Raw genomic sequence first — 15700 nt, forward strand, 5'->3', positions numbered from 1 at the left:
AAGATCTCTACAGCTGATGTCTTTGAGATGCCCAGTGTAGGTGCTGGGAGGCAGGAAGGCAGGAGTAGCTCAGCTACACTAACACACACCCTATACACAATTGCATACAAACCAGAGCACACCATGGAGCCACTCTCAGAACTCTCAGATCTGTCTGAATTACATTTTCCTAAGCATATGATAAAATGAAAAACCATTAAGTAAAGCAAATGTTTCCATTTGATTTGTGATTATCATAAACCTACCAGACCTAAAGCAAATTGACTATTCCCTACTGGCAACCTTCTGTTCTAATGACTTGGGGTTTTTTGACCATAGGCTTCAACCTCATATGCAATATAAGATCTTAACTGGGTACTTTCCTCTGCCATTTATTGTAAATGTTTCAATCTTGAAGTATTTTCAGATGAATTTAAACACTGGTGAACATTAACAGTGGTGAACAGTATGATACTGAAATTCTGCTGGTTGTCAGGTGTATTATTTGTTTAGTTACTTGACTATTTTGTTCAAGAGTTTACATTTTAAATACAACAGAAAATGGAATTTTAACTACAGGGGTAGTGGGATCCAAAAGATATTTAGACACTTTTGCTACAAATCAGTTCTTTCACTGCTGGAAGTATATTTATGCAGAAATGTATATAAGAAAAAATTACATTGCAAAATGTTACGATGAAAAAGCTAGAAATCCCAACTTGATGTTATGTAAATCCAGATTAGATTTGGTTGCAGCTCACCAAGCTGCTGAAAGTAAGCTATTAAAAAATATTGTGTGACAGTTTTGGTGAAATGGGGCTTCAATGTGAGTAGTAAGAATTAGGCTACTGATAGCAGTGCACAAAAAAAGAAAAAAAAGGAACGCAAATTTCCATACTAAAAATCATTGTTGCTTCGACACTAGAAGCCAAAACAGACTACAGTTGCATGAAATGCTGCTTTCAGCAGCAAAGCCCAGCAAAGCTTTGGCTTTTCCCTTTTGCTCTTGGTCACTACATCCTCAGCTGTCCAGTGCAAACATTGGCTGCACTATTATCTGATCTACTGAAGTAGATTTAAGTTAAAAAATATCAGGAGTGTTTTAACTGATTGCATCACTTAGTCAGTTTTTAAGAGTGCCCCTCCCCCAAAATATTATCCAGCCTAGCCAATGGCAGAATGCAGCACAGAGTCAAAAGCAGCAGAAATTAAAGCTGACTTTGCAGCAAATTCCTAAAATTGCATCTTGTCTAAAGATCCTTTCTAAAACAGCTACTATTACCAGTGTTTTAGTTAGAGTGAAAAGACAATTATAGATGAAAGGTTTCTGTTCAGCTTTCACTGCAAGTCTTAAACAATATGTGTTAATTTCAGCAATTTGTGAATTCACTAAATTCTAGCAAGTATTCATGAGGAATCTTCCGTTTATTTTGAGTGTCAGAAGGGAAAACCTCCATTTTATTACAAAGCTCAGTAAAAAAACCAGTAATTACAAGTCACTCTGTTCTGGGTGATTATGATGAGGCCTTGATCTCAACTCCTGGCATTCACAAAGTAACCCCCAAAGCATCTATTCCAATTGAATCTTTGTTCTCACACACACACAAAAAACCCGTCTTTTCATCTCTTGCCGAAAATGTTATTAAAAATCCCTAAAATCTAAGTCTGCACAACAGTTCTTTGTTTTGCATTTATTACACAGACAAGTATTTCAAAATACTAACTACAAATTAGAAAACAATTCCACTACTGTATAGTCTTCAAAACAGGCTCTTTGTGTACATCCATAATGATACAAAGTATTTGATCATACAGATTTTTTTTGATGAAACTTAGCATGAGTTTGCTACATGTAAAAAGTTTGTTCTGGTATGTGGTGAGACTTGATACACACAGTAGGTTTCATCCTAGCTAATGTGAACCTTCTTCAGCACAGTCCATTTTCCCAGAGGAAAAAAAAAGAAAAAAAATCTAGATTCAAATCCATCTTCTGGACCTTCCTAAATGTTTTCCAACAGGGATTTCTGTAACTCAGGAAGACATTGCTAAATAGAGAAATGGTCTTTCTTAGGAGTGTCAGACAAAATTAGCAGTCAGATAATAATTTTAGCATTAAAATGATCCTAATATTAGACTGAACACTAGCTTACAAAAGATTACACATTAGCTTTCAAAACACAAGGGAGGGTCGATAATCAACAAGTTTATTTTAATATAAATTTTCTTTTACAACATTCAGAACCAGTATGCAGCATCTAATTCCTTTTAGTTATGATTTGGCTGAAATGGTCATGAATTTCCCTTTTCTGTAGAAAATAGGAATATTTGAGTGCAGAATATACCTGAAGTTCCCTCTAGTCTGAACATATTTCCAACACTGAGCATGACTTGCATTGCAATTGTAAAATTGACTGCTGAAAAGGCACTATGCATCAGTAACTGCTAACAGTAACATGGAGCTGAGAGCTCTTCTTCCCTACTTTATTGTCATGCAATGAAAAATATGATGGAAGAAGAAAATGTGAAATATAAGACTGCATCTGAGACTGAAAAAGAAGGAAAAGATACTAAGATTAAAAAGACATAACAGGAACTAAGAATGTAAAAAGAGTCAGTGCAAAAGATGTATCAGCAAGGATCCAGGAAAGAAAACAGAAGTGTGAAAAGCCTTATCCATGGAGACAGGAACCAGAATCTATGAACTGAACCAGTAGCTAGTAACAGGTTAAGTGATCCTGAGGGTCCATGAGTTACAACTGCTATGCCAAATGCAAGTTACACAAAACTCCTGAAGTTTGGAATAGGAAATACACACAAAGTTACAAGAAACATCATTTGTCTTCTCCAGTGGAGCTCCCTGCTACTCTTATTCTGTAAAGGAGGCTGGTTGCTCTAAAAGACAATTTCCTGGTTTTTTTAAAATTCATTTTTACATTCAATCTGCTCCAACCAGCATGTGCCCATCTTTTCTACCATTAGAATTTCCACCAATTAATACTACAGATGAATTGTGCTATTCTAGCAAGCATCACTGCCAGGAGCAGATTCACAGATCACAGGGAAAACAAAACAAGAGGTGAAGTTACCTAAACACATTGTTCGAATGATAAAACTTTCAAATGTGCCCATTTCACAGAGCAGCAAGTTTCCTGCTATTCTGCTTCAGCTATGAAATTTTAAAGATATCCTATGGGTAACAGAATTTGTGGTAGTTCTGGAAGACTTCTATTCAGTTCTGAAAGAAGTTAAACCACAAACAGAATTATGTCAATCAACTGCTATCCATTCATAAATACTAAGCAGTATTCCGATTCCCAAACCTGTATCATCATTCATAAATCCCTGTGATGTGAATGATTTTTGTTGTTTAGAATCTTAGTCTTTGCCAGTATCTAGCCATATATCATGTTAACTGTTCAGGTAAGTTTTTAATAGACATTTGTCCAGGCACCATAAAAAAGCACAAGAAATAGGGAAAGACTGAGGGTGCCTTGTACTGAAGGCACTTTGACCACTATGCCCACAATTTTTATAAGAATAAAGAATGGATTCAGATTTTATTAAGAACAGTTTTGTTTCAGAACAAAGACTGAATTGCTCCAGAAAACAATACAAGGACAGGAATGAAGCCACAGTCAAACTTGGCACAGAGTTTACATATAACCACAGAAAGAAGGTGGCTGTTGGAACCACTCCTCAAACTGTGTGTTCATACACTCTTAGCTCAAGTCCAACCATTCTGCTAATTCCTGAAGATAACAGTTTAACATCTAGCAGACTACAAAGAGATGGAACAGGAGGAGAATAGCTATTAATAGCAAGAAAGTAAGCTGTCTCAGCATAATTAAAAAAAATAGGCTCCAACAAAGAAACAAAATAAAGGAAGAAACCAGATGGACAGAAAATTCTAGTCAGACCTTCAGCATTTTGCTGCTGGTTTGACATAAAGAAGTCTGGTAACAGAAAGATGGAGAATGCAGACTTTCATTCTCACAGGGTCACTCTCCAGTTTTGATTACAACCAACTAATTAGTACTAAGGAAGGATCATAAACTCTGGATTTTTTTTTTTAATCTGACTGTAACTAGATCTTAAGTTACTGGGGATGAGAGGAAAAAAAATCATTATCATCTCCCCAAAGTGGTCATAAACTTAAGCCTCCATTTCTTTAGATGAAATAAAATAGGTAATCTAGGAGAAAACCAAGTTCCATGCTAACATGCTGACAAGCACCTAACAATTATGATAATAACTTTTGAGTTAAGAACATTGTTTTTTCCTGAAAACATCAGACCAAACTAAGCAGGTATTATAAAACTCTTCTTTCATTTCATTCATATGATCCAGAAAAATGAGTGGAATTAACGACTTTGTAAACCATAATGAAAGCTTTAGACACGAGTAACTGATAGGTATCTTATCTCACATTCATTAGCTAATTTTGATGCTGTTTCAGAATACATACATACAATCCAGTGGGTTTAGTGTGCCAAAACTCACCTGACATTGTTTGTTCCAGCTTGTGGATCAGTGACTTTTTAGCACATTCAACATCAGGACTTGGGTAATCCAGTACCTGTCTGCACCAAACTAATGGACTGACACTTTTCTGCACTGGATTCAGTTTCTTCTTTGGAGATGTATATAACCTGGAAAAGAGAGAAAAAAATACTATGAGGACAGACAAAATGAGCATAAGACCAGACATGCAACAAACTACCACAGAGTATGCTATTTCTGTTTTTATCCTATCTACACTATAGTACAATCCCAAAAGATAAAGAAAGCACAGATTTGACCCTAAAATTAACTATTTTGGGTAGAGTTTAACAGTGATAACATATGGCTACCCAAGGACTTCAGACACAATACATATATAGACAATTTCACTGTCACATAACCATACAAATGAGGATTACTCTTTTCAGATTCACCTGAAAGAAATGAAACACCATGCAATAGAGAACTCTTGTTTTCCTAAACAAAGGAAGCAATAAGCACCTTAGCAGCCAAGAAGCAGTGCTAAAGTACACAAAACTACTGTTTCAGTAGCCTTGAACAATAAACTATTTCTTTTTATTTATTATTTCTATCCTAGCACCTATCCTTCCGTTCTCTTTGAACACAGAACAAAGGGATTATCTCTGTGCTAAGGAGGTATACAGTCAAGCATCAGCAACAAGGAAAAAGAGATAATGCACATAGGAGAGTAGAGATACAATGAGATCATATTGTTCTGCCAGATGTACTGAAGCCTCTGTCTGTCAGCATCTCCATTCACTTACTTTAACATCAGTGTTCCATGACTGAAGAAAGTAGTAGTCTAAAGACTCTAGAAATTTAGCTGAAAACTTCTCCTCCCTCAACAGATAAAAGGAAAGGTCATAACCAATCACACACTCAAAACAGGGAACTTTAAGCCTCACGTTGGACTAGAACCAAACATGGAAATGTGGTTCAGCAAAAGACAACAGTGAACTGCAAGACCTACAACTCTAACGAGAGATTATGTGTGCATAGAAACAGCTAAATGAGTGTTTCTTCCACAGTAATGACAGACTTCATATTCCAAGTGAATGTGATTGTATGCCTCACTCAGGAACATCTGACAGTGTAATCAGACATGCTTCTGTACAAAATACACAGCAGAAGTTGTTCTCTTTATGCCAATGACATTAGCAATGCAGAAGTTATTTCCCACAACTTTCTCTCTATAAGATTATCTCATCTCTCCTCTGTAATTCTAGAATTTGAATTCTGGTTGTGTTGTAATAGCTTTTAGAGATTTTTTTGTAATTACTACCATTAAGTTCACTTCTTACAAAAGCTTCCCAAGAAACATGTTTATAAAACCACCACTCACCCTGATCTTTGTAAAGAGCTAGCTTAACAAACAAAACACTCTTCCTCTAACCCTGAAATTAGTAAGCTATGTTTGCAGATCCAGGCAAGAAAATATTTATTAGCTGCCAAGTTTTAAAATAAAAATGAAGCTGTCTGTCACTGCCAAACAGTCACTGCCACTTACTGTAGTTCAAGAGGTTTATGCTTTGGCCAATTTCATGCTGTCTGTTGTAACTGCTTTTGTAGAAATGCCTAAAATCTTCACAGGCACTCAGCCCAAAAGAAAAGCTAAAAGCCCTTCATATATTTATAGCCCTGAAGATGCCTGAAAAGCACAAGAGTCACTCAATTTTCACAGTTGTGTAAACAATGATGCCACTTTCTGTAATTTCTATGACATCTCCTTACTGTTAAAAGTAGTGTTTAACATTTCCTATCTCTCTAACACTTTGAATTTATGTCTTTTTAGTATTTGCCTGTACTCCTTTCTGTCCTATGGTATGTTTATACAATACAAAGAAGTGCAAAGGCAACAATGCCAGCTTTTGCCCAGTACAGGCCAGACTCCTCCTAGTTCTCTGGACAGCTGACATGCCTTGCTGTGTTTGAGAAGTTCCATGCACATTCAGAGTGCTTACAGCAGTAGCCAGTATAAAGGGCAAGAAATTAAAGTGCATGTCCTCTTTGAGAAACACACAAAAGAGGTACCTTCAACAAACCTACAAGATGGTTCTAATCAAAACTCTACCTGGTATTTTAAGCTTCAACACATTCTTTTCAGGAATTCCCAAATGTTGCATTTGTTCCACAAGAAGTTTATCTACTAAAGCAATCCAGGCTCACACAGCTCCCTCTTTTCCACCTCCATTTTTAACCAAATATATATCACATATTTCCCACCTCTTTCCAGTCAATTGTTTTCCTTCATCAACCTTTGTTTCATAACTTAGACTTCAAGGAAAGACAGAACTTAAGAACATACCTATCTCATGCAACTCCACTACCTCACAACACACTGATGCAGTCACACAAACAGCTCTTTCAGGGCAGTTTCTTGCACATCAGGCAATTATGAAGTCTCACTATAAAGCAGTGATCTTAATATCCCACCTGACAAAGAACAGTCAATCTCAAGTTTTGAGACTCACTTAATTCTACTTTCTTTGCCTACCTTGGATTTTACAGAAACCAAAAGGACCAAGGGAAAGGCTAAGAATCAGAGAGATGCCTCTATTACCTCTTTCTTCCCAACATCAGAAAAAGAATAGACACATGAAGCATGTACAAGTAACTTGACACAGCTAAGTGGCCTTCTTTGTCAAACTGTTTGACCCAAAAGATACAGGTCCTTCTGAGCTGAAGAACCTTCCAGAAGAGATCCCATTTGTACCTGTTAATGCATTCTACAGCAATACAACAGCACTGATGAGCAGTACAGCAGCTTCAAGACTGAAGATCACCAGAATCATTTCATACATCTTTAACCACTATAAATCAACTCTCTCAAAACAGGAACTTGAAAACAACTGAGGAAGCTGATGACCTAGTTGTCACCCATAGTAAAAATGCTAACACACCAGAAACATATACTCCAATCTCTCCACAACAGAGTCAAGACTCTACAACTCAGTGACATAAGGTAAAGCAGAAGAAAATGGTGTATTAAAAGGAGCTCAGGAGCTTTGATCTACTTCGAAACAACACTAAGAAGACCAGACACTATGACTCTGCTGCAGCCATTAGTGTTTCCTTCCTTTGGCTCTTACTAGTCAACCACAGCAGCACCAACCTAAGCCTGAACACAGCCAGGGGCTCTAGTGATTAGTTCCAGGAAGATGCAGCACAGAAAAGGGCAGAGCTTTTGCAGGAAGACTACAGTGACTACGAGCATATATCATGTCAGCCAAATGGGGCAAGCTGCAGCACGCTGCACTGGGACACAGCTGAGTCAGAAAAGGCTTTGAAGAAAAAGAACACACCACTGCAGCAGGAGTGGAAAATCTGTGTACAGATTACCTCACCTGAGGAACACCTCCCAGTGCATTAAAATACAAGAGGCTAGTTGCCACAGGCATGAAACAAGAAGCTGAGATTCTAACTGGGAAAAAAAAAAAGGAAGTGTCTTTTTTGTGTCAAAATCCTTCCACTGCTCAGTGTAAGAGTGTGGGGAAAACATGCAGATCAACATGAAGTCAGAAATCTGAATTAGAAAAAAGATGGCAAGTGGAAGTTAGAGCTGGTTTATTTTAGCTACATTAGCTTTAAGCAAAAACTGGAAGGTACAATAAAGGAAATTAAATGGGAGCGCACAAAACATGATGCATACAAATGCAAGATGAAAAACCTGAAGATATGATGAGGAGAAAAAGCTGAAATCCAAGGACAGATCAATAAGAAATGCCCCTGAAATACAAGAAGGAAATTTCACAGCAAAAAGCTACTCTAATATATATATATCAGGAGACGATAATACTGGAGAGTCCTGGAAACAGATAATTTAGTACACAAAAGTGTCAATCTAAACTATTTTAAGACCATTTAAAAGTTTCAGGAAACTCTACCTGAAGTGGCTTAAGCACATTAGAATTTAGGACGAATTTTGAATGGAGATGGTAAAGATCTGAAAAGCATCTCTGGTTGAAAGACAAATCAGTCAAAAAATTGACATCCCTGCACTTACGTGGCCCACAGATTTCCTTTCCTTCTCCCCACCCCACAAAATTCCTGTGCTACAGCTGTAGCTGAGATACACATTGCTTAGCCTGTAATTATAAATTTTCAGCTCTACTCCATGGAATACTTCTAGTTCAGAGAGATGCACAAATTACAGCAGACTCCAGTCTATGAGTATAAACTCTGGAATATGAATACTACAAAAACACTTTGACAGTCTTATTAAAACTTCGTATTACAATGGCACATCTCAGCTACATGATGTGATTTTAAAGTAGAATTAAGAATATCCAAGAGATGGAAGACTGCAATTTAGAACACAACTATCCTTCTGCGCCCAACAACTAAAAACAATTTGCTGTGCCCCAACTAGTTGCTGGAAATTACTGTCATTATTCATTTCCTCATCCAAAAGAACATGTATGTGTCAGAAACGGATGTAGAATGGGAAATGGGCCATCAAAACCACCATCATGTACCTTCCCCAGAACTATCACACAAATTGTACAACTGTCCACTATATGAGAAGCTTGTAATAAGAAATCTGTTAGACCATACGTGCTCAAATAGAGCATTTTTGATATTTACATTGAAGAGAGAAAATTTAAGAAGTTCTGTGTCGTACTAAATGTGTTCCAAAATAAAATTCTGTTTAATGACTATGGTTGAAAGCTCTACCAACACCTACAAGTAGCAGAAATGTGAATCAAGCCTAAACAAGACATGATTATGTAGTAAATGTCAGGAAAATCATTAGGACAGTAAAGTAAAGGAAAGTAAACCTGTGGAAAGGAAAGGAAAGGAAAGGACACTTTACTTTCCTAAGGAAAATCATTAGGACAGTAAAGTAAAGGAAACCTGTGTCAAAGCTTTCACTATATCTAAATATCAAACATGTTTAAAAGTTATAATTATCACAAAAAAAGGTCAGAAATGGGAATTGTTCTTCCTCAGGATTCTTCCTCCAGTCCTCAAATATCTGTTTCACAATGAACATGGATGTCTCAAAGACAATAATCAAATGAATATTATTTAATGTTACCAGTTGTTTTTCATGATAAAACAGGCAACTTCCATAGCCCTTGCTTTTCCTACATGCTCCTTTTGTATTATCTTTCTAGTTTGTGAAGACACTACCTGAATTTGCTTAAACCCAAACAGCTTTAAATCAAATTGACTTTTTAGCTGCCACAAAATGAAAAGCAGCAATTTCACTTGCACCAGAAGTGAAAACAGAAATTGATTAGAATCTGTCCGGCTTCCAAGGGGCATAAACCACATTAATACAGTGAAATGTAGCAGTTGAACAGGAAATGCTGGAATGTAATTTCAGCAGTGGGAATTCATTCAGGTGGAGGTCTACCCTAAAACAGTCACGGTATACTTTAGCAGCTCACTGTGACAAACCAGGATTCCAAAACAATTCTAGTGCTCAAGGGACATCAAGCAATAGGAGATGGAAGACAACCATTACAGAGGACAAGTGTGGATCTCAAACAGGCCCTTGGCCAACTAACGACAGTGGATGGCAAGAATGGAAACTTACACTATTATAAACAGGTGCAAATTAGAAATAGCTGCTGAATGAGAGTGAGTATAATAGTAAAAGTATGTGCCTTCCATTTTAACTAATCAATTGGAGGTTTTAAAAAACACTGGAACTATTACTTTTAGCTATTTTGTTAGTATAAAAAACACCCATTAATTTAATTTTAAATACACAATAACTGCCTTTTGTTTGTAAATGAGGTCAGTCAACTGTCAGCTATTTTAGTCCTACCAAGGAGACTTCATGCTGACATGAAAATATGGGTGCTAGGCTAGTTTTTATAGCACTCTCATTTTAAGAGGACACAACTGTTCCAAAGTTTGCTAAGAAATTCTATGTAAAAAATAGATACACAACAAGGTTTGTGCTCTCTCATGCACATGGTGCAAGTAAATTTTGAAGAAAGGCACTGCATGTTTTGCTCCCATTGAAAACAAAACTTCTCAGAAAGCTGAGATGAGTGACAGTGTAACAAGTTATCACAAATGTAGTTACTGTGCTCTGGACCCACTGTAACTTATCTACAATAATTGCCCACGTGTGCACAGTTATCCTGCAATAAACTCAAGACCCAATAAACCCTTTTCAAAAGCAGCATGACAAACACCCCACACACTGTTATCCAGATGTCTCCAAGGTGCTGCACATCCACACCCAACCTTAGCCAGCAAGTCAGGCAAGGAGGTGCACGCCACTCCTCTGAAGATTTCTCCACTCTGGTCACCCCTTCTGCCCTTTTGTCTTTTCAATTAATTAGCAAGAAAAGACCCATTCAGATTGAATTTTGAAAAAAAAAAAAATTTAAATTTGATGCAATCTGGTTCATGAACAGCTAAACAGGAACACCCACAGAGTAGATTAGGAAAGTCACTGATAACTGGAGGAAATAATCAGGAGGCCTAAAGCAAAGTCTCCATGGGTCTGTGCAGAGCTCAGTACAGTGTACAACTACAGATGTGCCCATCTCCAACCTTCAGCACCTTATCAGGAAGAAAGTTTCAGCATATTAAACAGCCTTCAGAAGCATATGGACAAGAAACTCAATCTGAAGTCAATGAAATGTTTTTAATAATTTACCACATAATTTAAAGATTGTCTCATGCAAAAATGTTTAAAACTTAAAGTGTATCTGGATTTAACTAACCACAGAGAAGAAAAACAATCAAGCAAAAATACAAATGCTCCCAAAGTTCACTAATAGCGTAAGGATGTTTTAATAGCTAATGCTGCTATTAAACAGCTGTGTCCAAGTTCCTTTACAGGTTTGATAGTTGCACCTCCTCTTTTACTTTTTCACTTTACACTTCTCTTCTGTATACTTATTTAAACACATCCAAAGAATTAAAAGCTAAAAATAAGCTGATCAACTCCACAATGTAGATTTAAAGAAACATGTCACACTCTAGTATCAATTTCAATCACAGTATCAAGTGTTCTGTCTTTAATTCACAGCCACTAATCTCATGTGAGCATTACATTTAAAACAATGTAATTTTAACAGTTAAGATAACTATTTCTTCTGCCATGATAAGGCATGCAATTTCATAATGGGGTAAATAAAGGTCTGTATTTTACAAAACAGAAAAGAACAGTGATAACCAGCACCTTTACCACCTATTATTCCCCACAGCAAGGTCCTTTTGAAATCAAAAGTAAAGACAAATCTTAACTTTTCTATGCAGACAAGCAAAACAGGCAAGATGAATCAATTTTTTATGAACAAACAATCATTTAAATTTAGTTTGTTTCCACAAGAGTTCTGCTCAGCTACTTAGAGGCATTTGATTTTGACAGTGTATAATCCCATATTTTAAACAGGATTTTGGGTTAAGCAGCAGTGATCCAAATCCATTTGAACTGCAAAGAGTTCATATGGGACTTTTCATCAAGTACATTCACCCTTTCAATTGAATAAATTATTTTATGAGTGACCTTGCATAAGCAAGGCCTTAGGAGCAGGATCTTTATGAAACAGTTTAAGGGAAATCCACTTATTCACATCAACCCCTCCTATCTTCATGGGCTTGTTTCTTTTAGATTGCTCCATTAGCCCTCTGAAAATTTCAAATTTCATTAAGAGAAATAACCTCCATTAATCAAGTGCATAAATACAAAGTCATCTCACCTTCACAGGAAAATAGAAGGGGCTGGACTATTTAGTGTCTCAACAGTTGAATTAGAAGGTGTTTAGAAGTTCCAAGAGCTTGATTCCTATTTTTATTAAGCACTTTGGAACAAAAAAATCATCAACCTAGCCAAACCTTGTTTATCATTAACTGCATATTAAAATACAGCAGAAGACTTTTTAAAAAATAATTACATGTCTGTATTTTGTGATATGTATGACAATTTTTACAATTGCTTTTTTTTTGTTTCATGCACTTGTGTCTCAGTCAGTGTCCCATGCCTGAGATCAAAAACTGCTAAAACACTTCAGCATTACAGTTGCCAAAATATAGTAAAGGAATGAAGATGTGCAAAAGACTGCCTCGAAGTTTTGCTGTCTTTTGAGTATTAGAACTTGCACAGAAACATGTCAGTGCCACAATAACTGGATGCCAAACACCTGACACCAGCCAGGGCAGTGCTCAGTGAACCATGCCCAGAACTGCGTCAACAAAAACACACAGCACTTATGCCACCACTGTCACCGTACACTCTGCCAGGACATTCACTTTCACTTAGGAGACTCATTATGTTTCCCATGATTTAAAATTAATATGTAAAACAGTAAGATCTATTGTCACTAGAATTCATGACATGTACAAATTTGGCCATCCCACTCCAAACTCGCTGTGCAAATTCACCATATTCTATTTCCATCAAGGGCTGTAAGGCCTTGTAGATTACAAGGCACACAGTGAGAAATAGGAGTAGCTGCCTTGCACAGACTCATCTTCTGGGAGATGATGCCTTGTGTTAATTTAGTGTTGGATGAGAATAAACTTATGCTCTCATACTTCTCCAGTGGATCAGGCTGAACGTCAGGCAAACGACTTCTCCCAGGAAGCGCACACACTGTCTCCTCCCTGAGCAACCAAAGCATTGCTCATGCATGGAATCATTCCAGCATTTTTAAAGGCGTCTCTAACTCTGAAAGACGTTTTTGTTTGTTTTGTAAATTTGTCTGCTTCCAAGGACCTTTGCAGATGGACCTACAACCAGTTCTGCTGCAAGACAGGGTTACACTTTCTGTCCCTGTCCATGCTTCCCTTTTCTCTGTTGACACAGTTGACACGGTGCTCCTCCCCACTATTTCTCCTGCAGCTCTGAGGCTGCCCCTCAACGACTGTCATAGGAAACTTCAAAATGACAGCTGGAGACAGCGTGGCCTTTGGACAGAGCGAGTCTTGATTCTCAGTGGAAGCTCATCCAGGTGGAATAATGACAAGGCAAACAGCCACCTGCAGCTGTTTCTGCGGGGGCAGCAGGGAAAGCAGTCCATTTATAACGAGGAACCACCTAAGGGAAGCCGTGATCCCACATTATCAGCAATAAATTAGAGCACCTAAGGGCAACAGGTTTACGAGATGAAAAAGTGTTCCATTTGCTATCTTTACAGCCGAAAGAAATCGAGGCTCAAAAATTGCCTGACGCATGTCTGAAACCTAACAGTACCTCTGGCTAATCTGAACTAGGCTAGAAATCTCCCTGAAGTTTCCCGAAGCCTCCCGACCGGCGAACACACGGCCGGTCCTGCGGCAGCCCCGGAGCCCGCTGGGTGTCCCGAGGTAACGCTGCCGAGCCGCGGGCCGCGGGGAGCTCCAGCGCCGTCGCAGAAAGCCGGGCAGCCCTCCCCGGCAGCCTCGGGTACGCCTCAGAGAGCTCAGCACGCCCTTCACCCAGCCCAGAGGGCGAGGCTGCCTCGCACACAAAGCCCCGAGACCCCTCCGACACGAGGCGCACGCCGGGGAGCAGCCCTTTCCCCCGAGCGCGGCCAGGGAAGGGAGAAGCGCAGCCCTGCCCGCCCCCTCACCAACCCGCCCCCCAGCCATCCCCACAGCCCGGCCGCCTCCTCACCAGCCGGTCTCGTCCTCATCGCAGCCGGCCAGCCGCTCCAGCTCCTCCGGCCTGAGCACCGCCGCCTCGTCCAGGAGGCCACTGCCGCCGCCATCGCCACCGCCGGGCTCCTCGGGGAGCGAACGCCGGGCGGAGGCCCTGGGGCTGAGACAGCGGCCGTCGGGCGACGGGGAGGCGGCGGGGGGCGGCGAGGAGGGCCCGGCGCTGGGCAGGCGCTTGGGGCTGACGGGGGCGGCGGGCAGGGCGCCGTGGCGGCTGCGGAGCTGTTCGTTCTGCTTCTCGAGCTTCTTCACCAGCTCCTGAAGCTTCCGCACCTCCGCGTCCGCGTTCACGCCCGAGCCGACATCCTCCATGGCGGCCGCCGGCAGAGCGGCGGCTGCGCGGGGAGACGCGGCCGCGCCGCCCCGTCTACGCGGCCGGGCGGCCGGCGGCGGGGCGGGGCCGGGGCGGGGCCGGGGCGGGGCCGGGGCGCGGCCGGGCGGCCGGCGGCGGGGCGGGGCCGGGGCGGGGCCGGGGCCGGGGCGGGGCCGGGGCGGGGCCGGGGCGGGGCCGGGGCGGGGCCGGGGACGCACATCCGCCGCCGCCATGTCACCGCCTCCGCCCGGGCACCGGAACCGCCGCCCCTGGCACCGCCTCCGCTCCGGGCCGCGCTGCGCGAACCGAGCGGCACGGCACGGCACGGCACGGAATGCAATGGCACGGCACGGAATGGCGTGTGATGGCCGAGCATGGCGGCGGCTCCCGGCCCCGGCAGCGGGAGGCTGTGACTCAGCCCCGTTTGGGCCCTTCAGAGAGGCGCCTGCGGCAGCTCGCTCCTGAGGTGATCCGTCTTGCGTCCCAGAGTGGAGCTGTACGGGAAGCCCCGGAATACCTTCCAAAAATGTTCAAAACCTTCCAGAAATGTTCAAAACCTCTAAAGAATGCAAGGCGTGCCCCTGGTCCAAGGCCTAGGTGATAGTGTTGGGCCTGCTGTGTATGACGGAGGTGTGAACTGAGTCCAGGCTCCTTTGAGTGTACGCTTTTATTAGTATATGGATATTCTTTTAAAGGTTCTGGTGATTTTGCCATCCATAACAAAACTTACATCTTTAGGTTTAGAGAATTGGTGGGGCTTGGGGATTTGTCACAGAATCACGGACTGGGTAAGGTTGGAAGGGACCAGTCTTTGATCTGGTCCAACCTCCCCGCTCAAGCAGGGTCATCCCAGAGCTCAGGATTGTTCACTGTGCAGTGTGTTCCAGTAAAGAAGTTCTTCACATTCAGGTGGCACTTCCTGTGCATTGCTTTCTGCCCGTTGCTTCCTGTCCTATTTCTTGGGATGTTTTGTGTCTTGGGACCAATTGTCTCCAAATTTCATTGGCTGGCATTGTGGGGACGCTGTGTCCCACTTCCCCCAGCCACTGAGAGACAGTGTCCTTAATTCCTTCACAATTTTTGCCTCTTCCCAAGTTCCATCTATTCAGGAGCTTCATTTTGGAGCCTGCTTTAGCTGAGGAGAGGAAGAACACCAGGAAGTGGCCTGAAGATGGCTGGAGTTTGCAGGGGATGACACTGCCATGAGTAGTTTTTACCAGGCTCAGGAAGGGAAGAAGGAAAATAAGATTGGGGTGCTCAGACCTGTGGGATGTGCTGAGA

General features: G+C 41.0%; 1 protein-coding gene across 6 annotated transcripts in view; it reads right to left on the reverse strand.

The window, feature by feature from the left end:
- The window catches only part of SLAIN2 (SLAIN motif family member 2), a 33807-nt gene extending 19302 nt beyond the window's left edge, over positions 1–14505 (reverse strand). For all 6 annotated transcript variants that reach the window (XM_066317040.1, XM_066317037.1, XM_066317038.1 and 3 more), the window contains exons 1-2: positions 14066–14505; positions 4480–4628 (exon numbers count right to left, since the gene is read on the reverse strand). In XM_066317040.1, coding sequence (XP_066173137.1) covers positions 4480–4628; positions 14066–14418 — 502 coding nt within the window. In that variant the 5' untranslated portion in view covers positions 14419–14505. The remainder of the gene's footprint in view (positions 1–4479; positions 4629–14065) is intronic.
- Positions 14506–15700: the final 1195 nt, after the last annotated feature.

Source organism: Sylvia atricapilla, chromosome 4, assembly GCF_009819655.1.
Source record: "Sylvia atricapilla isolate bSylAtr1 chromosome 4, bSylAtr1.pri, whole genome shotgun sequence".
NCBI classification, from domain to species: Eukaryota; Metazoa; Chordata; class Aves; order Passeriformes; family Sylviidae; genus Sylvia; species Sylvia atricapilla.